This window comes from Neovison vison, chromosome X (assembly GCF_020171115.1).
Source record: "Neovison vison isolate M4711 chromosome X, ASM_NN_V1, whole genome shotgun sequence".
Lineage (NCBI taxonomy): Eukaryota > Metazoa > Chordata > Mammalia > Carnivora > Mustelidae > Neogale > Neogale vison.
In genome coordinates, this window is record NC_058105.1 from 79,536,471 (window position 1) to 79,559,434 (window position 22,964).

The window sequence follows — 22,964 nt, forward strand, 5'->3', positions numbered from 1 at the left end:
ATAGTCATTTTAAGACACTACCAACAGCTTTTAAGTATTGATTTAAAAAAAGGATAAACATTTTAGAAAATAAGAAAAAAAATGAAATGAGAAGCAGTGTATTTTTATTCACAGCTTTGAGTTTGATTCCTATTTTGCTTCTTTAGAAAATGTCTTATCTCAGAACAATGGTGGGGTGGGGGAATAGGGGCAACTATGGTTGCTGCACTGGAATTCAACCCATGGGAAGCTGTAAAAACTGGATACTGGATAGCGGAGAGATGAAAGTGGACTATGAGGATCCCCCATGGGAGACCATCTATCTTTCCCTATAGTCTGATCAGCCTGGCTTAGTGAGCTGTTCCCACCCCATTCGAGAGGCGAGCTGAAGTCAAAGAGGAAAAGATGGTTATGATCTCATTGCATATACACACATATGCACAAAAAAGACCAGTGCAGCTTTTCTAGTGCAGTCTATGCTGCTCACATGGTGTTGTGGCACCTGCGGTGCAGAGATAGGTGGTCAGAGCGAGAAAAGCTACGGTTGCAATCTGTGCACTGGAAGGGTTTGATGCCTGTGTGCTTGCGAAAATGGCGGGTGAGCTCATCTGAACGAGCAAATTTCCAGGAGCAGCCATCCCACGTGCATTTATAAGGCTTCTCTCCTAAAAAGGGGAATATGACAAAAATGAAGGGAGTCAGAGAAGAGATGTTTGGATACTGGAAATAGAACAGTGTATATAATCATTTATCAAGGTGTTTGTCAAAACTTGTGGCAATCACTTTGAAGAAATGTTCTCTACCCTTACAGAAATACTAAAGAGAAGCCAAGATAGCAGAGTGGAAACTATGTAGGGGCTGGCTGAAACTTTGCTTGACTTCTGACTCTACTACATTCTAGCTGTGTGACCTTAAATAAGTCACTTCTCTTTAGTCCAGTCTGTTTTCTTACCTCTAAAGGGGGATAAAAATACTTCAAAGGATGTTTGAAACTTTTTTTTTAATCACAGTAAGCAATAAAACTTGTATCCGAACCTAGGTCTCTGACACTTTCCACTATACCACAATATAATAACCATTATCTCTCTTCTAATAGCTCCAAGTAAATATTCAAAAATAAAATCATACACACAGAGAGAATGTGATTCACTAGAATGGGCCCTCTCCTAAAGCTACAGGCCTCCTTCTGTGTAAAGTCAAACACTCAAGGGTATGGGATGGAGTTAGAAGAAGCTCATCAAACATTTTGAAATAGGTCCAGGCTTGTTATCTTTAGACTGCATTGGGTTTATATATGAAATATGCTCCAGAAAGAAAGCTAAATGAAAAGTAATATAAAAAGCATTAAGAGAATGGTCGAGTTTCATTCTTCTACATAGAGCTGTCCAGTTTTCCCAGCACCATTCAGTGAAGAGACTGTCTTTTTTCCACTGTACATTTTTTCCTGTTTTGTCAAAGATTAATTGACCATAGAGTTGAGGGTCCATATCTGGGCTCTCTACTCTGTTCCACTGGTCTATGTGTCTGTTTTTATGCCAGTACCATGCTGTCTTGGTGATCACAGCTTTGTAATAAAGCTTGAAATCAGGTAAGGTAATGCCGCCAGCTTTATTTTTGTTTTTCAACATTTCCTTAGCGATTCGGGGTCTCTTCTGATTCCATACAAATTTTAGGACTAATTGCTCCAGCTCTTTGAAGAATGCCGGTGGAATTTTGATCGGAATGGCATTAAAAGTATAGATTGCTCTAGGCAGTATAGACATTTTAACAATGTTTATTCTTCCGATCCAAGAGCACGGAATGGTCTTCCATCTATTTGTGTCTTCTTCAATTTCTTTCATGAGTGTTCTATAGTTCCTCAAGTACAGATACTTTACATCTTTAGTTAGGTTTATTCCAAGGTATCTTATGGTTCTTGGTGCTATACTAAATGGAATCGATTCTCTAATTTCCCTTTCTGTATTTTCATTGTCAGTGTATAAGAAAGCCACTGATTTCTGCACATTGACTTTGTATCCTGCCACGTTGCTGAATTGCTGTATGAGTTCTAGTAGTTTGGGGGTGGAGTCTTTTGGGTTTTCCATATAAAGAATCATGTCATCTGCGAAGAGAGAGAGTTTGACTTCTTCATTACCATTTTGGATACCTTTTATTTCTCTCTGTTGTCTGATTGCTGTTGCTAGGACTTCTAATACTATGTTGAACAAGAGGGGTGAAAGTGGGCATCCTTGTCTTGTTCCTGATCTCAATGGGAAGGCTGCAAGCTTTTTCCCATTGAGGATGATATTTGCTGTGGGTCTTTCATAGATAGATTTGATGAGGTTCAGGAATGTTCCCTCTATCCCTATACTTTGAAGCATTTTAATCAGGAACGGATGCTGGATTTTGTCAAATGCTTTTTCTGCATCAATTGAGAGGACCATGTGGTTCTTCTCTCTTCTCATATTAATTTGTTGTATCACATTGATTGATTTGCGAATGTTGAACCATCCTTGTAGCCCAGGGATGAATCCCACCTGATCATGGTGGATAATCTTTTAATGTGCTGTTGGATCCTGTTGGCTAGGATCTTGTTGAGAATCTTAGCATCCATATTCATCAGTAATATTGGTCTGAAATTCTCCTTTTTGGTAGGGTCCTTGCCTGGTTTGGGAATCAGGGTAATGCTGGCTTCATAGAAAGAGTCTGGAAGTTTTCCTTCTGCTTCAATTTTTTGAAACAGCTTCAGGAGAATAGGTGTTATTTCTTCTTTGAAGGTTTGGTAGAATTCCCCAGGGAATCCGTCAGGTCCTGGGCTCTTGTTTTTTGGGAGGTTTTTGATCACTGATTCAATCTCGTTATTAGATATCGGTCTATTTCAGGTTGTCGATTTCTTTTGGTTCAATTTTGGTAGTTTATATTTTTCCAGGAATGCGTCCATTTCATCTAGGTTGCTAAGCTTATTGGCATATAACTGTTCGTAATAACTTCTGATGATTGTTTCTACTTCCTTGGCGTTAGTTGTGATCTCTCCCTTTTCATTCATAATTTTATGAATTTGGGCTTTCTCTCTTTTCTTTTGGATTATTGTGGTCAATGGTTTATCGATCTTATTGATTCTTTCAAAAAACCAGCTTCTAGTTTCATTGATACGTTCTACTGTATCTCTGGTTTCTCCCTCATTGATCTCAGCTCTAATCTTGATGATTTCCCTTCTTATGTGTGGAGTTGGTTTGATTTGTTGTTGATCCTCCAGTTCTTTAAGGTGTAGAGACAGCTGGTGTGTTCTGAATTTTTCAATTTTTTTGAGCAAGGCTTGGATGGCTATATATTTTCCCCTTAGGACCGCCTTTGCTGTATCCCATAGGTTTTGGACCAAAGTGTCTTCATTCTCATTGGTTTCCATGAATTGTTTCAGTTCTTCTTTGATCTCCTGGTTGATCCAAGCATTCTTAAGCAAGGTGGTCTTTAGCTTCCAGGTGTTTGAGTTCCTTCAGAACTTTTCCTTGTGATTGAGCTCCGGTTTCAAAGCATTGTGATCTGAGAATATGCAGGGAATAATCTCAGTATTTTGGTATGGGTTGAGTCCTGATTTGTGACCCAGTATGTGGTCTATTCTGGGGAAGGTTCCCTGTGCACTTGAGAAGAAAGAGTATTCTGCTGTTTTAGGGTGGAATGTTCTGTATATATCTATGAGGTCCATCTGGTTCAATGTGTCATTCAATGCTCTTGTTTCTTTATTGATTTTCTGCTTCGATGATCTGTCTAATTCTGAGAGAGGCGTGTTAAGATCTCCTACGATTAGTGTATTCATATCAATATGACTCTTTATCTTGATTAACAGTTTTCTTAAGTAATTGGCTGCTCCCATATTGGGAGTATAGATATTTATAATTGTTAGATCATCTTGGTGGATAGTCCCTTTAAGGATTATGTAGTGTCCTTCTGTATCTCTGACTACAGTCTTTAGTTTGAAGTCTAATTTATCTGATATGAGAATCGCTACCCCAGCCTTCTTTTGAGTCCCATTGGCATGAAAGATGCTTCTCCACCCCTTCACTTTCAGTCTGCGTGTATCTTTAGGTTCAAAATGGGTCTCTTGCAGACAGCATATGGATGGGTCCTGTCGTTTTATCCAATCTGCAACCCTGTGCCGTTTTATGGGTGCATTTAGGCCATTCACATTGAGAGTGATTATTGATAGATACGTTTTTATTGACATCGAGTTACCTTTGAAGTCTTTCTTTCTGTAGACTGTCTCTATATTTCTGTTCAATGCTATTCTTGGGATTTCTCCTCTTTTATAAAACCCCCCTTAATATTTCCTGCAGTATCGGCTTGGTGGTTGCATAGTCTTTTAAGCCTTGCCAGTCTTGAAAACTCTTCATCTCTCCATCCATTTTGAATGTCAGTCTTGCTGGATAAAGTATTCTTGGCTGCATGTTCTTCTCATTTAGTGCCCTGAATATATCTTGCCAGCCTCTTCTGGCTTGCCAAGTCTCTATGGACAGGTCTGACGTTATTCTGATGGGCTTCCCTCTGTAAGTAAGGAGCCTCTTTGCCCTGGCGGCTTTCAAGAGATTATACCTACAATTATAATTCCTCAATTTGATATCAGGTGTCGTGATGTTTTTTTGGAGTGTATAATCTTGGGTGGAGACCGTTCAGCCTCTAGTACATGAACGCTGGTTTCATTCGCGAGATTCGGAAAGTTTTCATGAAGGACTTGTTCCACGATATCTTCTAGATTTCTTTCTTTCTCCTCCCCTTCAGGAATTCCAATAATTCTGACATTGGAACGCTTCATGGCATCATTTATTTCCCTGATTCTGCTTTCGTGGGATCTAAGCTGTTTGTTCCAGGCTTCCTCCTGATCCTTTCTCTCTATCTGTTTGTCTTCCAGATCACTAATTCTATCTTCTGTCTCAGTTACCCTAGCTTTGAGAGAGTTTAGATTAGATTGGAACTCATTGAGAGCATTGTGAACCTCCTCCCTGGTAGCTTTAAGCTCCGCCCTAACATTGTGAACATCCTGTCTGGTCGCTTTCAGTTCGGCCCTAATCAATTCTGTTTGGTCATCCATGGCTTTCTCCAACCTAGCTATTGCCTGGATAATTGTTAGCCTGAATTCTCTTTCCGACATATTGTCTATGTTGATAGCCGTTAGCTCTGTTGCAGAAGGTCCATCCTCTGTATTTTTCTTCTGTTGGGCATTCCTCCTCCTAGTCATTTTGGTGGGAGAAGACTGAACAGATGTAGCTGGATGTATCAACTCTGGTGCAGTCCAGGTGCACCCTGGAACACTTCCTGATCTCCGTCTCAGAGAGAAGCCTCAGTCTGGGTACAGAAGCTGAATAAATTCCCCCTTGGATGCTGGCAGTGCAGGTTCCAAGTTGCAGACCCTGGGGGCGCAGGATCTTTTGCTCGTCCCCAAAGCCAAGGCATTGGCGGCTGTCTGGGAGCTCCTGACCACCAGAGAGGTTCCAAGCAGCGATCGCACACTGAGATTTTGCTGCCGGCCTGGGCTGGGAGTGCCCGGCTTGCGCGCACCTCTTTTCAGAGGCGGCTGTGGGTCGGGCGCGTGTCTGGGGCACTGAGAACGGGGCGCTGGTCCGTAAGCCGCAGGCTGGGCTTTTGCGCGCCTCTGTCCGGGGAAGAGTTTCGCACACGCGGCTTAGACTTTGAAACAATGGCGCAGGTCAAGAAGCGCCCCCGGGCCTTAGTAACCCAGGCGAGCTCGATGGACGTGCGCGCGCATCTCAAGTTTTGTGGTAGGGCTAGCGCGCGTTCCGCAGACCAGCGCAGCTCCCATCCCCTCACAGGAGCCGGAACCCACGCGCTCTGGGGCGCACTGGCGGCTTAGGGACCAGGAGCTGGTTTCTCCGCCGCACTCTCTCTGCCTCCGCGCCGGGGAGGCCGTCGGGGACTGGGGACTTAAGCCCCTGTCCCTAGCCGCCCCGATTCCCACAATTTCCCCCCGCAATCCTTTGCTCTTTTGGAGTGCTTTCAACCAGTCTCCAAGTTAATGCTAGTCCCCAGACGCAGGGCACTCTCGCTCGTATTGGGGTATTACTTTCCCACCGGTCGCCACTGGTGGCTCCCTCCCCCTTTTGTTTATCTTCTGATATCAGTCCGCCGTTCCCATTCCGCTTTACCTGCTCACTGGCGTCTTCTGCCCCTGTAGAGATCCAGACGTGTATAATTCTGATCTCAGGCTGATTTCATGGGTGATCAGAGTTCTTTGGTAGGTAATCAGCTCACTTTGGGGTACCAGCTGAAAAGATGCCTCTTCCTAGTACCCCGCCATCTTGTCCCCCCTCTGGTTTTCTTTTGACAGCCATTTGAGTAATAAAATTTCTCTGTCTCTTCATTTTCAGTCTGCTGGTTCTCTTTAGGTCTAAAATGAGTTTCATGTAGGCAGCAAATAGATTGGTCTATTTTTTTTAAATCTATTCTGACACTTATGTCTTTTGATTGGAGCATTTAATCTATTTATATTCAAAATAATTACTGATATGTATGTATTTAGTACCATTTTATTACTTGTTTTGTCCTTGTTTCTGGAGATTTTCTCTGATCCTCTCTTTGACACTTTTGCCCTCTCCTTTGCACCCAATGGGTCCCCTTCAATATTTCCTGCACATCTGGTTTGGTAGTCCTGAACTGCGTTTGTTCTTATTTTTCTCGGAAACGTTTTCATTAAGTTTTTATTAATTCCAGTTACTTATCACATATGTACCATGTGTACATGGTAAAAAATAATGTTTTGGTACTTCCATACAATACCAGATGCTCACTAGAACAAGTGCACAACTTAATCCTTATCACTTACTTAGCACATGCCCCTACTCACTTCTACTTTGGTAACAATTAGTTTGTTCTCTATAGTTAGCAGTCTGCTTCTCAGGTTATCTCTCTTTTTTTCCCCTTTGCTGAGTTGTTTCTTAGATTCTAAATCACGTGTTATTTGTCTTTCTGTGCATGTCTCAGTTTGGTTAGCATATGCCTCTCTAGCTCCATCCATGTCATTGGTGATGGCAAGAGCTCATTCTTTTTTTTTTTTAATAGCTGACCAATATTCCATTGTGTGTGTGAATCTATCTATCAATATATATGTATGTATATATATACATATATCACTTCTTTTTCTTCTCCTTCTCCTTCTTTTTTCTCCTTTTTCCCCCTCCTCTTACTCCTCCTCCCTCTTCTTCTTCTTCTTTTTCTTGTTCATCTTCATCATCATCATTTTCTTCTTCCATTCTTCTTCTGCTCAAATGTAAAGTTAGGCTTTATGGCCTGGGTAAGTGTATATGCCTGGTATCCTGAAGTTTAGAGAATTCTCCAGAGGTTTAGATTTAGTATTAAGGATTAAGGGTTAGGGTTAGTGTTAGTGTTAAGGTATTAGTCATTTATATTAATAAAAGAAGATGATAGTTGAATGACAGTTTAAACACAGTGTAGTTTCAACATGTTTAAGCACAAAGTTCTTCCATTATGCTCCTATACATCCATTTACAAACACATATATATTAATAAAAAACATTATTTGAACAAGGGATTATACAGAGTGTAGTTTCTATGAAGTAAGGACAGGGCTTTCCCCATATGCTTCTAACATGTTTATAAATACTTATATGTTAATGAAAGAAGGTGCTACCTGAAACATGCATTATACAGCATTTAGTTTCATTCAGGTAAGAATAGGGGTGGGGAGGGGTGGTTGGGGGAACCAGGTGGTGGGTATTGGAGAGGGCATGGATTGCATGGAGCACTGGGTGTGGTGCAAAAACAATGAATACTGTTACGCTGACAAGAAATAAAAAATTAAAAAAAAAGACTGAAGGAATAAACTATACAGAATTCAGCCAGAAAAAAAAGGAATAGGCATATTCTCCCTATGCTTCTACACACACATTTATAAACACACCTATATATGGATAAGGTAGTTGTTAATTGAACAATGATTTATACACAGTGTATTGTCAATGAGTTAAGTATATGACTATTCCCATATCCCTCTACAGGTATGGGTAGAAACTTTTAATGAAAGAAGATGATACTTGAAAGATGGATTATGGATAGTGTGGTTTCAGTGTTAAACGTGTGGATATTCCTGTACACTTCTACACATTTTCAAACACCTGCATCTTATTCAAAGAAGAAATTAGTTGAAGGATGTATTATACACATGGTAGTTCCAATGAGTTAAGCATACAGCTATTCTCATATATTTCTACACATAACTTTATATACACTTACATCTTAATGAAAGTAGATTCTACTTGACAAAAGGTTTAGTCACAGTATGTTTCCCGTGTGTTAAGCATGCAGCTATTCCCAAAGGCTTTTCTTTTTAATTTAAATTCAGATTAGTTAATATACAGCATAACATTAGTTTCAGGTGTACAATTCAGTGATTCTGTTCTTACATATAAAACCCAGTGATCATCACAAGTTCACTCCTTAATCCCCATCACAAATTTAATCCATCCCACCACCTGCCTGCCCCCTGGAAATAATTGGTTTGTTCTCTATAGCTAAGAGTCTTTTCCTTGGATTGCCTCTCCTTCTCCGCTATGATCATTTCGTTGATTTTTAAATTCCTCATATGAGTGAAATCACATGGTATTTGTTTTTCTCTGGCTGAGTTACTTATCATTTCACAAAGTGCTCTAGATCCATCCACATCTTGCAAATGGCAAGATTTCATTCTTTTTTTTTCAATTTATTTATTTTCAGAAAAACATTATTCATTATTTTTTCACCACACCAAGTGCTCCATGCAAGCTGTGCCCTCTATAATACCCTCCACATGGTACCCCAACCAACCACCCCCCCGCCACTTCATCCCCTCAGACTGTTTTTCAGAGTCCATAGTCTCTCATGGTTCACCTCCCCTTCCAATTTACCCAAATTCCCTACTCCTCTCTAACGCCCCTTGTCCTCCATGCTATTGGTTATGCTCCATAAATGAGTGAAACCATATGATAATTGACTCTCTCTGCTTGACTTATTTCACTCAGCATAATCTCTTCCAGTCCCGTCCATGTTGCTACAAAAGTTGGGTATTCATCCTTTCGGATGGAAGCATAATACTCCATAGTGTATATGGACCACATCTTCCTTATCCATTCATCCGTTGAAGGGCATCTTGGTTCTTTCCATAGTTTGGCGACTGTGGCCATTGCTGCTATAAACATTGGGGTACAGATGGCCCTTCATTTCACGACATCTGTGTCTTTGGGGTAAATACCCAGGAGTGCAATTGCAGGGTCATAGGGAAGCTCTATTTTTAATTTCTTGAGGAATCTCCACACTGTTCTCCAAAGAGGCTGCACCAACTTGCATTCTCACCAACAGTGGAAGAGGGTTCCCCTTTCTCCAAATCCTCTCCAACACATGTTGTTTCCTGTTTTGTTAATTTTGGCCATTCTAACTGGTGTAAGGTGATATCTCAATGTGGTTTTAATTTGAATCTCCCTGAGGGCTAATGATGATGAGCATTTTTTCATGTGTCTGATAGCCATTTGTATGTCTTGATTGGAGAAGTGTCTGTTCATACCTTCTGCCCATTTTTTTATGTGTTTGTCTGTTTCGTGTGGGTTGAGTTTGAGGAGTTCATTATCGATCCTGGATATCAACCGTTTTTTCTGTACTGTCATTTGCAAATATCTTCTCCCATTCTGTGGGTTGCCTCTTTGTTTTGTTGACTGTTCCCTTTGCTGTGCAGAAGCTTTTGATTTTGATATAGTCCCAGAAGTTTATTTTCGCTTTTGTTTCCTTTGCCTTTGGAGACGTATCTTGAAAGAAGTTGCTGTGGCTGATATCAAAGAGATTACTGCCTATGTTCTCCTCTAAGATTCTGATGGATACCTGTTTCACGTTGAGGTCTTTTATCCATTTTGAGTTGATCTTTGTGTACGGTGTAAGAGAATGGTCGAGCCTGAATAGACCGATATCTAATAACGAGATTGAATCAGTGATCAAAAACCTCCCAAAAAACAAGAGCCCAGGACCTGACGGATTCCCTGGGGAATTCTACCAAACCTTCAAAGAAGAAATAACACCTATTCTCCTGAAGCTGTTTCAAAAAATTGAAGCAGAAGGAAAACTTCCAGACTCTTTCTATGAAGCCAGCATTACCCTGATCCCCAAACCAGGCAAGGACCCTACCAAAAAGGAGAATTTCAGACCAATATCACTGATGAATATGGATGCTAAGATTCTCAACAAGATCCTAGCCAACAAGATCCAACAGCACATTAAAAAGATTATCCACCATGATCAGGTGGGATTCATCCCTGGGCTACAAGGATGGTTCAATATTCGCAAATCAATCAATGTGATACAACAAATTAATATGAGAAGAGAGAAGAACCACATGGTCCTCTCAATTGATGCAGAAAAAGCATTTGACAAAATCCAGCATCCGTTCCTGATTAAAACGCTTCAAAGTATAGGGATAGAGGGAACATTCCTGAACCTCATCAAATCTATCTATGAAAGACCCACAGCAAATATCATCCTCAATGGGAAAAAGCTGGCAGCCTTCCCATTGAGATCAGGAACAAGACAAGGATGCCCACTTTCACCCCTCTTGTTCAACATAGTATTAGAAGTCCTAGCAACAGCAATCAGACAACAGAGAGAAATAAAAGGTATCCAAATTGGTAATGAAGAAGTCAAACTCTCTCTCTTCGCAGATGACATGATTCTTTATGTGGAAAACCCAAAAGACTCCACCCCCAAACTACTAGAACTCATACAGCAATTCAGCAACGTGGCAGGATACAAAGTCAATGTGCAGAAATCAGTGGCTTTCTTATACACTAACAATGATAATACAGATAGGGAAATTAGAGAATCAATTCCATTTACTATAGCACCAAGAACCATAAGATACCCGGGAATAAACCTAACCAAAGAGGTAAAGGATCTGAACTTGAGGAACTACAGAACACTCATGAAAGAAATTGAAGAAGACACAAATAGATGGAAGACCATTCCATGCTCTTGGATCGGAAGAATAAACATCGTTAAAATGTCTATACTGCCTAGAGCAATCTATACTTTTAATGCCATTCTGATCAAAATTCCACCGGCATTCTTCAAAGAGCTGGAGCAAATAATCCTAAAATTTGTATGGAATCAGAAGAGACCCCGAATCGCTAAGGAAATGTTGAAAAACAAAAATAAAGCTGGCGGCATCACCTTACCTGATTTCAAGCTTTATTACAAAGCTGTGATCACCAAGACAGCATGGTACTGGCATAAAAACAGACACATAGACCAGTGGAACAGAGTAGAGAGCCCTGATATGGACCCTCAACTGTATGGTCAATTAATCTTTGACAAAACAGGAAAAAATATACAGTGGAAAAAAGACAGTCTCTTCAATAAATGGTGCTGGGAAAACTGGACAGCTATATGTAGAAGAATGAAACTCGACCATTCTCTTACACCATACACAAAGATCAACTCAAAATGGATAAAAGACCTCAACGTGAGACAGGAATCCTTCAGAATCTTAGAGGAGAACATAGGCAGTAATCTCTTTGATATCAGCCACAGCAACTTCTTTCAAGATACGTCTCCAAAGGCAAAGGAAACAAAAGCGAAAATAAACTTCTGGGACTTCATCAAAATCAAAAGCTTCTGTACAGCAAAGGAAACAGTCAACAAAACAAAGAGGCAACCCACAGAATGGGAGAAGATATTTGCAAATGACAGTACAGAAAAAACGGTTGATATCCAGGATCGATAATGAACTCCTCAAACTCAACCCACACGAAACAGACAAACACATAAAAAAATGGGCAGAAGGTATGAACAGACACTTCTCCAATCAAGACATACAAATGGCTATCAGACACATGAAAAAATGCTCATCATCATTAGCCCTCAGGGAGATTCAAATTAAAACCACATTGAGATATCACCTTACACCAGTTAGAATGGCCAAAATTAACAAAACAGGAAACAACATGTGTTGGAGAGGATTTGGAGAAAGGGGAACCCTCTTCCACTGTTGGTGAGAATGCAAGTTGGTGCAGCCTCTTTGGAGAACAGTGTGGAGATTCCTCAAGAAATTAAAAATAGAGCTTCCCTATGACCCTGCAATTGCACTCCTGGGTATTTACCCCAAAGACACAGATGTCGTGAAAAGAAGGGCCATCTGTACCCCAATGTTTATAGCAGCAATGGCCACAGTCGCCAAACTATGGAAAGAACCAAGATGCCCTTCAACGGATGAATGGATAAGGAAGATGTGGTCCATATACACTATGGAGTATTATGCCTCCATCAGAAAGAGTGAATACCCAACTTTTGTAGCAACATGGACGGGACTGGAAGAGATTATGCTGAGTGAAATAAGTCAAGCAGAGAGAGTCAATTATCATATGGTTTCACTTATTTGTGGAGCATAACAAATAGCATGGAGGACAAGGGGCGTTAGAGAGGAGTAGGGAATTTGGGTAAATTGGAAGGGGAGGTGAACCATGAGAGACTATGGACTCTGAAAAACAGTCTGAGGGGGATGAAGTGGTGGGGGGGTGGGAGGTTGGGGTACCAGGTGGTGGGTATTATAGAGAGCATGGCTTGCATGGAGCACTTGGTGTGGTGAAAAAATAATGAATAATGTTTTTCTGAAAATAAATAAATTGGAAAAAAATTAAAACTTGGAAGTTATGCTTAGTAGAAATTTTTATATCTGCATCTCCTGTTTTGTATAATTGCAAGTGTTATGGAGATGAATGGCTGCACTGTATGCCAGAGGTGGTAACCAAATAAGTACAAACCTCATGGTTCTCTGCTGAAAGAGTGTCTACCAGAAACAGAGATATTCTCTGGTACCCACTGCAATGAACCCTAATCTTTGGAAGTCAATGAAGCAGTCATTTCTGCAGTTACCTCAGTTCCAGAGAACCTGTAAAATACCAGGAGTAGCGAAAAATATACCTTGGTTGCGCACCAATGTTTAATTCTTACTTACTGCGTTGATCACTGGAAAACATTCTATCTCTGTAAATGACACCTCTGTCCATTCAGTCTGCCAAAACAAAATCTGTTTTCAGTGTCCTCTCAATTATCAGTACACTTCCTTTTCTGCATATCCACTCCCAACATACTAGTCAGATTTTCATCTTTTTTTGTCTGAATCACTATAGTAGCCTCTTAAGTGTTCTTTCTCCCCCCACTCTTGCACCTGAATGCTTCTCTTACCAATCGCTGTACTCAATATGCCCTAGTTATGCTGAAATTCTGTCAGTTATTAAAAGAAGACAAGATTATCCCCATATCACAACTTTTGTAACCTGCCTAGCCAAGAATATTTTCCTAAATCTTTGGCATACCTGGCTCCTTCTCCTATTGATTAAATCATTCTATGTATACTTTTGTTTAAATCTTGATTTGAACAAACATTTAAAAAATTTACTAGACATTTGGGGGAAATCTGATATTAAATATGGTGTTGAGGGGGCAGAGTTAAGATGGCAGAGAAGTAGGGAGACCTGGGGCTTTCTTGTACCTGAACACAACTGTATTGAGGTCAGGTAATTTGGAACGCCAAGAAATATATCTGAATATTTGAAGAAGTATTTGCATGGTTGGAAAAGAAAACATGGCAGGTGTGAGATGCCTGGGAAGGAATTGGGAGAGAAAAAAGCTTCTTTGCTGTGGAGGACAGAGAACCCCTTGCATAGGAAGAGAAAGGGGATAGAGATGATGAGAGGTTGTGGGACAGGGTTTGCACAAGAAGAAAACCTCTCAGACTATAGACTGGGGAGCTAGGAGAACTGATTTGGCAGTTGTTTTTGTTTTTGTATTTGTTTTTTGGAAATGGTGAATGTAGCTCAAACTCTGAACTTTGGAAGTGTTGGACTTTCACTGAAGGGGAACTGTAGTATGTGCTCCTGGAAAGAAGGACGGCTCTGGCCCAGAAGCATACCCAAAGTGGTTTAAGGATCTCAGGGGTCACACTGTGAGAGCTAATTCCCATTTCTGGAATACATTTGGAAGGGCATATATTGACTCTCCAAAGAAAAAAGACCCCATAGGTGCCCAAACACCCTTTCATTGGCAAGTGTCCAATGCACGTGCAGAAGGTGGCTAAACTAGTCTCTCCATTTTGTGTTGCCACACTATAGAATCCAGACACTGCACAGGTGGGGTACTGTTTTTCTGGGGCAATGGGCACTAGTCAGAGCACAGTGACTCTCTAATCTGGAGTAGGGAGCAGATCAAGGCAGTGATGGCTCCTTTAAGATCTGGAGTTTTGAATCCCAGCAGCATTCCAAAGATAAAACACAGATTTGGAGTTTTGAATACAAGATTCACCAGAGACAAATGCAGGAGAAGTGGGCTTCAGGCATCCTGATGGCCCTCACTTTTCTGTGAGGGCTTCCTGAAAAGCTCAGGTTGTGAGATCCCCTGTATAGGGAACAGAGAGTAGGGTGCCATTTTAGTCTTCTTTTTTTTTCCCAATTTATTTATTTTCAGAAAAACATTATTCATTATTTTTTCACCACACCCAGTGCTCCATGAAAGCTGTGCCCTCTATAATACCCACCACCTGGTACCCCAACCTCCCACCCCCCCGCCACTTCAAACCCCTCAGACTGTTTTTCAGAGTCCATAGTCTCTCATGGTTCACCTCCCCTTCCAATTTACCCAAATTCCCTACTCCTCTCTAAACCAGCAGGACATCAGTGAGCAGCACAGTGGCCCCAGTGGAGGTGGAAGTTGCCCCCTTATGCTTGGAAAGTGCTTTTCTTTTACTGGGACAGGACTGACTGTGAGCCAGCATGGTAAACCTCTCACCTAGAAGAACAATAAAGGCACTACTGTGCATGCACCAAGTCTATTGAACATATAGTACCCCCATAGCATCTCCTTTAGTTACAGTGGAAATATGACCAGGCTGTATTACTTCTTCTCTTCTTCCTTTCTTCTCTCCTACATTTCTTTCTTTCTTTCTACTTTCTCCCCCCCCCCTTTGGAATCAGGCTTATAGTTTTTGTTTCTTAGTCTGTTTTTTTTTTTTTCCTCCATTTCCTTTTCTCTCTTTATGGATCAGTCTTCTTTTTCTATTTTCCATTTCTTAATTTTTTGCTCTTTATTTTTCCTTGGAATCAGCTTATGGTTTCTTTCAACTGTCTGTTTTTTCCCTTTTTTCACTTTTTCTTTTCTCTTATTTTTGAAACAGGGTTTTCTTATCTCTTTTCATTTTCTCTCTTTCTTCCTTCCTTTATTTTTTATAGGAATTTTAAACAAACAAATTTAAGTACACCTAGAAAAAGGTACAAACAGTCCACATTGCAAGGAAGGAGGAACTGTGCAGAGGACAGACCAGTGGGAAAGAGAGCGAAAAATACAACAGCAGAGTACACACAACATACACCCAGAAACACATTCTGAAGTGCCAGGTCCTGGACCATGGATTACCACGTCATAATATAGCATTATTCTGAGGTGCAGAAATATAGCAAGCTTTCATTACACGCAAAAGATAGAAACTTAGCCAAATGGACAAGATAAATAAACTCTCCCAAAAAGATAGGTCAGGAAGATATCACAGCAAAGTACATGCTCAAAGCAAATATGAATAATATATGTGAACAAGAATTTAGAAAACAGTCATGAGACTACTCGCTGGACTTGAAAAAAAACATAGAAGATACTAGAGAAATACTTCTTGGAGAGATAAAGACTGAAACACTAGTCAGCTGATATAAAACATACTATAACTGAGGTGCAAAACAGATTCAATATAATCATGGCAAGGAATGAAGAAGCAGAAGAGAATATAGATGATATAGAAGATAAAATGATGGAAAATAAACTGAAGAGAAGAGGGGAAAAAAACCTATTAGATAATGAAGGTAGACTTAGGGAATTCAGTGATCCCATAAAGCAAAAAATGTATCTGTATCACAAAAGTCCCAGAAGAATACCAGGAAAAGGGGGTTGAAGATTATTTGAGCAAATTATAGTTGAGAACTTCCTTAATCTGGGGAAAGAAACAGGCATTCATGTTCAAGAGGTACAGAAAATTTCTCTCAAAATCAACAAAACAAGTCAACACCATGACATATTACTGTTAAACTAGCTAAATACAAAGATAAAGAAAAGAGAGAATTCTGAAAGTAGCTCACGAGAAAAGTGCTTAACATACAAGGGTAGACACATAAGTTTGACAGCAGACCTGTACATAGAGACCTGACAGGCCAGAAAAGACTGGCATGATATAATCAGTATGTTAAATGGTAAAAAATATGCAGCCAAGAACACTTAATCCGGCAAGGCTGTCATTCAGAATAGAAGGAAAGATAAAGAGTATCCAAGACAAACAAAGTAAAGAAGTTCATGAACACAAAACAAGTCCTACAAGAAATATTAAAGGGGAACTTTTGACTGGAAAGTGGGACCAAAAATCAAAAACTAGGCAGGAATAGAGATAATTGACAGGAACAGTGACTTTACAGGTAATCCAATGGTACTAAATTCTTATCTTTCAATAATTACTCTGAATGTAAATGGACTCAGTGTTCCATTCAAAAGACATAGGATATCAGATGGATTTAAAAAAAAAACAAGATCCATTAAATATGCTGCTTACAAGAGACACTCTTTAGAGCTAGACACCTCAAGATTGAAAGTGGTGGGGTGAACAATATATGATGCTAATGGACATCAAAAGAAAGCTGGAGTAGCCATCCTCATATCAGACAAACTAGATTTTTTTTCCAATTTATTTATTTTCAGAAAAACAGTATTCATTATTTTTTCACCACACCCAGTGCTCCATGCAAGCCTCTATAATACCCACCACCTGGTACCCCAACCTCCCACCCCTCCACCACTTCACTTCCCTCAGATTGTTTTTCAGAGTCCATAGTCTCTCATGGTTCACCACCCCTTCCAATTTACCCAAAAGCAATACCCTCCCCAATGTCCCTATCCCTACCCACCTTCTCCCAACCCCCCTCCCCCCAGCAACCCACAGTTTGTTTCATGAGATTAAGAGTCACTTATGGTTTGTCTCCCTCCCTATCCCATCTTGTTTCATGGATTCTTCTCCTACCCACTTAAGCCCCCATGTTGCATCACTACTTCCTCATAACAGGGAGATCATATGATAGTTGTCTTTCTCCGCTTGACTTATTTCACTAAGCATGATACGCTCTAGTTCCATCCATGTTGTCGCAAATGGCAAGATAGCGTTTCTTTTGATGGCTGCATAGTATTCCATTGTGTATATATACCACTTATTCTTTATCCATTCATCTGTTGATGGACATCTAGGTTCTCTCCATAGTTTGGCTATTGTGGACATTGCTGCTATAAACATTCAGGTGCACGTGCCCCTTTGGATCACTACGTTTGTATCTTTAGGGTAAATACCCAGTAGTGCAATTCCTGGGTCATAGGATTCAACAGTACATTAAAAGGATTATTCACCACGACCAAGTGGGATTTATCCCAGGACTGCAAGGTTGGTTCAACATCCGCAAATCAATCAATGTGATACAACACATCAATAAAAGAAAGAACAAGAACCATATGATACTCTCAATAGATGCTGAAAAAGCATTTGACAAAGTACAGCATCCCTTCCTGACCAAAACCCTTCAAAGTGTAGGGATAGAGGGCACATACCTCAATATCATCAAAGCCATCTATGAAAAACCCACCGCAAATATCATTCTCAATGGAGAAAAACTGAAAGCTTTTCCACTAAGGTCAGGAACACGGCAGGGATGTCCATTATCACCACTGCTATTCAACATAGTACTAGAAGTCCTAGCCTCAGCAATCAGACAACAAAAGGAAATTAAAGGCATCCAAATCGGCAAAGAAGAAGTCAAATTATCACTCTTCGCAGATGATATGATACTCTATGTGGAAAACCCAAAAGACTCCACTCCAAAACTGCTAGAACTTGTACAGGAATTCAGTAAAGTGTCAGGATATAAGATCAATGCACAGAAATCAGTTGCATTTCTCTACACCAACAACAAGACAGAAGCAAGAGAAATTAAGGAGTCAATCCCATTTACAATTGCACCCCAAACCATAAGATACCTAGGAATAAACCTAACCAAAGAGGCTAAGAATCTATACTCAGAAAACTATAAAGTACTCATGAAAGAAATTGAGGAAGACACAAAGAAATGGAAAAATGTTCCATGATCCTGGATTGGAAGAATAAACATTGTGAAAATGTCTATGCTACCTAAAGCAATCTACACATTTAATGCAATTCCTATCAAAGTACCATTCATCTTTTTCAAAGAAATGGAACAAATAATTTTAAAATTTATATGGAACCAGAAAAGACCTCGAATAGCCAAAGGGATATTGACAAAGAAAGCCAAAGTTGGTGGCATCACAATTCCGGACTTCAAGCTCTATTACAAAGCTGTCATCATCAAGACAGCATGGTACTGGCACAAAAACAGACACATAGATCAATGGAACAGAATAGAGAGCCCAGAAATAGACCCTCAACTCTATGGTCAACTAATCTTTGACAAAGCAGGAAAGAATGTCCAATGGAATAAAGACAGCCTCTTCAATAAATGGTGTTAGAAAAATTGGACAGCCACGTGCAGAAAAATGAAACTGGACCATTTCCTTACACCACACACAAAAATAAACTCAAAATGGATTAAGGACCTCAATGTGAGAAAGGAAGCCATCAAAATCCTTGAGGAGAACACAGGCAGCAACCTCTTCGACCTCAGCCGCAGCAACGTCTTCCTAGGAACATCGCCAAAGGCAAGGGAAGCAAAGGCAAAAATGAACTTTTGGGATTTCATCAAGATCAAAAGCTTTTGCACAGCAAAGGAAACAGTTAACAAAATCAAAAGACAACTGACAGAATGGGAGAAGATATTTGCAAACGACATATCAGATAAAGGACTAGTGTCCAAAATCTATAAAGAACTTAACAAACTCAACACCCAAAGAACAAATAATCCAATCAAGAAATGGGCAGAGGACATGAACAGACGTTTCTGCACAGAAGACATCCAGATGGCCAACAGACACATGAAAAAGTGCTCCATATCACTCGGCATCAGGGAAATACAAATCAAAACCACAATGAGATATCACCTCACACCAGTCAGAATGGCTAAAATCAACAAGTCAGGAAATGACAGATGCTGGCGATGATGCGGAGAAAGGGGAACCCTCCTACACTGTTGGTGGGAATGCAAGCTGGTGCAGCCACTCTGGAAAACAGCATGGAGGTTCCTCCAAATGTTGAAAATCAGACAAACTAGATTTTAAAACAAAGATTGTAATAAGAGATGAAGGGCACTATATCATAGTAAAGGAGGTCTATACAAAAATAAGATATAGCAATTGTAAATATTTATGTCTCTTACTTGGGAGCAGACAAATATATAATCAATAAAAAAACTTAAAGAAACACATAATAATACTACAATAATAGACGAGGACTTCAACAGCCCCCTCACAGCAATGGACAGATCATCTAAGCATAAGATCAACAAGGAAACAAAGGCTATGAATGAGACACTGGACCAAATGGACTTCACAGATATATTCAGAGCATTTCATCCTAAAGCAGAAGAATATATGGTCTTTTCAACTGCACAGGGAACATTCTCCAGAATAAGTCACATACTGGTCATAAATCAGGAGTTCAACTGGTTCAAAATGATTGAGATAATACTATGTATATGTTCAGATCACAATGCTTAAAAACTTGAACTCAATCACAAGAAAAATTTGGAAGAAACACAAATGCATGAATGTTAGAAACATGCTACTGAAAAATGAGAGAGCCAACCAGGAAATTAAGGAAGAATTAAAAATATGTGGAATAAAAAAGAAAAAAAAAAAGAAAACATGACAGTTCAAAATCTTTGGGATGCAACAAAGGCTGTCCTACAAGGGAAGGATATACAGGCCTTTCTCAAGAGACAAGAAGAATCTTAAATACAAAACCTAAGCTTACACCTAAATGAGCTGGAAAAAAACAGCATAGTAAAGCTAAGTCCAGCAAGAGAAGGAAAATAATAAAGATTAGAACAGAAGTCAATGATATAACAGTTTAAAAAAATAGTAGAACAGACCAACACTAGGAGCTGGTCCTTTGAAAGAATTAACAAAATTAATAAAGCCCTAGCCAGACTTATCAAAAATAAAAGAGAAGTGACCCACATAAATAAAATAATGAATGAAAGAGGAGAGATCACAACCAATACTGAAGAAATACAAACAATTGTAAGAGAATATTATGAGCAATTATAGTCTAACAAATTAGGCACTCTGGAAGAAATGAACACATTCCCAGAAATATATAAATAACCAAAACTGAAACAGGAAGAAATAGAAAACCTGAACAGACCCATAAAAAGCAACAAAATTGAATCAGCACTCAAAAATCTCTTAAGAAACAAGAGTCCAGCCTGGATAGTTTCCAAGGGAATGTGATCAAACATTTAAGGAAGAATTAATACTTATTGTTTGTTTTAAAAGATTTTATTTATTTTTGGCAGAGAGAGAAAGAGAGCACAAGTGGGGGGGAGTGGCAGGCACAGGGAGAGGGAGAAGCAGGCTTCCTGGGGAGCCCGATATGGGGCTCAATGCCAGGACACTGGGAACATGACCTGAGCTGAAGGCAGATGCTTAACTGACTGAGCCACCCAGGAGCCCAAATATTTATTATTCTGAAACTGTTCCAGTAAATATAAATAGAAGGGAAACACTGAGACTCTTTCTATGAGGCCACCATTACCTTGAACCAAAAACCAGAAAAAGACCTCACTAAAAGGAGAATTAGAGATGAATACTCCCAATGAACATGGATGCAAAAATTCTCAACAAGATACTAGCTAATTGGATTCAAGAGTACAATAAAAGGATTATTCACCAGGACCAAGTGGGTTTTATTCTTGGTTTGCAGAGGTGGTTCAAAATATGAGAATCAATCATCCTGATGCATGACATTAATAAGATAAAGGATAAGAACCACCTGATCCTCTCAATAGATGTAGAAAAACATATGACAAAATACAGCATCCTATCTTGATAAAAACTCTGAAAAAAAGTAGGGATAGAGAAAATATACCTTAATATCATGAAGGTCATATATGAGAGAGCCACAGTTAACATCATCCTCAGTGCAGAAAACCTGACAACTTTTCCCCCTAAGGTCAGGAACATGACAAGGATGTCCACTCTCACCACTGTTGTTCAACATTGTACTGGAAGTTCTAGTGTCAGCAATCAGACAACAAAAAGAAATAAAAAGCATCCAAGTCAGCAAAGAAGTAGTCAAAATTTCACTCTTCATATGATACTATGTAGAAAATCCAAAGATTCCACCAAAAAATTGATAGGACCATTACAGAAATTCAGCAGTCACCAGATATAAATTTAATGCACAGAAGTCTGTTGCATTTCTATACACTAACAATGAATTACAAGGAAGAGAAATTGAGGAATGGATCCCATTTACAATTGTACCAAAAACCAGAAGATAACTAGGAATAAACTTAACCAAAGAGGTAAAAAAAAAATCTGTATTCTGAAGACTATAGAACTCTTATAAAGGAAATTGAGGAAGACGTAAAGAAATGGAAAAAAAATTTGATGCACATGGATTGGAAGAACAAATAAAGTTAAAATATCTAGAGTATTGAACATGATCTACACATTAAATGTAATTCCTATCAAATAAGGCCATTATTTTTCACGGAGCTTGAACAAAGAATTCTGCAATCTGTATGGTACCAGAAAATACCCTAAATAGCCAAAGAAATGTTGAAAAAGAAAACCAAAGCTGGGGACACCTATATGGTTCAGTAGTTAAGTGTGGGCCATCAGATCAAATCATGATCTCAGGGTCCAGGATCAAGCTCCACATTAGGCTCCTTGTTCAGAAGGGAGCCTGATTCTCCCTCTGTCTGCTGCTCCCCCTGCTTGTACTCCCCAACCCTGACAAATAAATAAATAAAATATTAAAAAAGTAAAAAGAAAACCAAAGCTGGAGGCATCACAATTATGGACTTCAAGATGTATTACAAAGCTGTAATCATCAAGACTATGGTACTGACACCAAAACAGATAGATAGATCAATGGAACAGAACAGAGAATCTAGGGCCTAGGAATGAACTCTCAATTCTATGGACAATCAATCTTCGACAAAGCAGTAAAGAATATCCAGTGGGAAAAAAAAACAGTCTCTGCAGCAAGTGGTATTGGGAAAATTAGACAGCCACATGCAGAACAATGAAACTAGATCATTTTCTTACACTATAAACAAAAATAAATTCAAAATGAATGAAAGACCAAAGTGTGAGATAGGAATCCATCAAAGTCCTATAGTAGAACACAGAGACTGCAGAGACAGCAACTTATTTCTGGTCATGCCTCCACAAGCAAAGGAAATAAAATAAAATAAAAAATGGACTATTGGGACTTCATCAGAATAAAAAGCTTTTGCACACCAAAGGATACAATCAATACAACTATAAGGCAACCTAGGGAATGGGAGAAGATATTTGCAAATGACTTATGAGATAAAGGGCTGGTATCCAAATCTTAAGGAATTTAGGGGAATATACCTGGATATCTATCGAACCATTTTAAACATCCATGAAATCAGCCTGAGATGTAAAAGTATATATCTGGATCTCTACAAGCAGAAAAACGACTTCTCCTTGAAAGATAGGATATGCAAAGTCATTAATGTAAAGGAAGATATAGGGAGACTAACAGAAGTGGGGTAGCCTCCATAAGCTGACTTATGGAAAGTGATATAACATGGGAGTGTTATAACATGGGACCACAAAATCAGAACCTTTAGTAAGGGACTCAGTAAGACTGAGATTATTCCCTGCATCTTCTCAGACCACAATGCTTTGAAAGTGGAATTCAATCACAAGAAGAAGTTTGGAAGTAATTCAAACACTTGGAAGCTAAAGACCATCCTGCTCAAGAATGTTTGGGTCAACCAGGAAAT

At 39.5% G+C, this 22,964-nt stretch overlaps 1 protein-coding gene across 3 annotated transcripts in view; it reads right to left on the reverse strand.

Annotated features, from left to right (window-relative positions):
* Positions 1-214: 214 nt before the first annotated feature.
* Positions 215-22,964, reverse strand: part of KLF8 (Kruppel like factor 8) — a 256,081-nt gene continuing 233,331 nt past the window's right edge. For all 3 annotated transcript variants that reach the window (XM_044234518.1, XM_044234516.1, XM_044234517.1), the window contains exon 6: positions 215-644. In XM_044234518.1, coding sequence (XP_044090453.1) covers positions 463-644 — 182 coding nt within the window. In that variant the 3' untranslated portion in view covers positions 215-462. The remainder of the gene's footprint in view (positions 645-22,964) is intronic.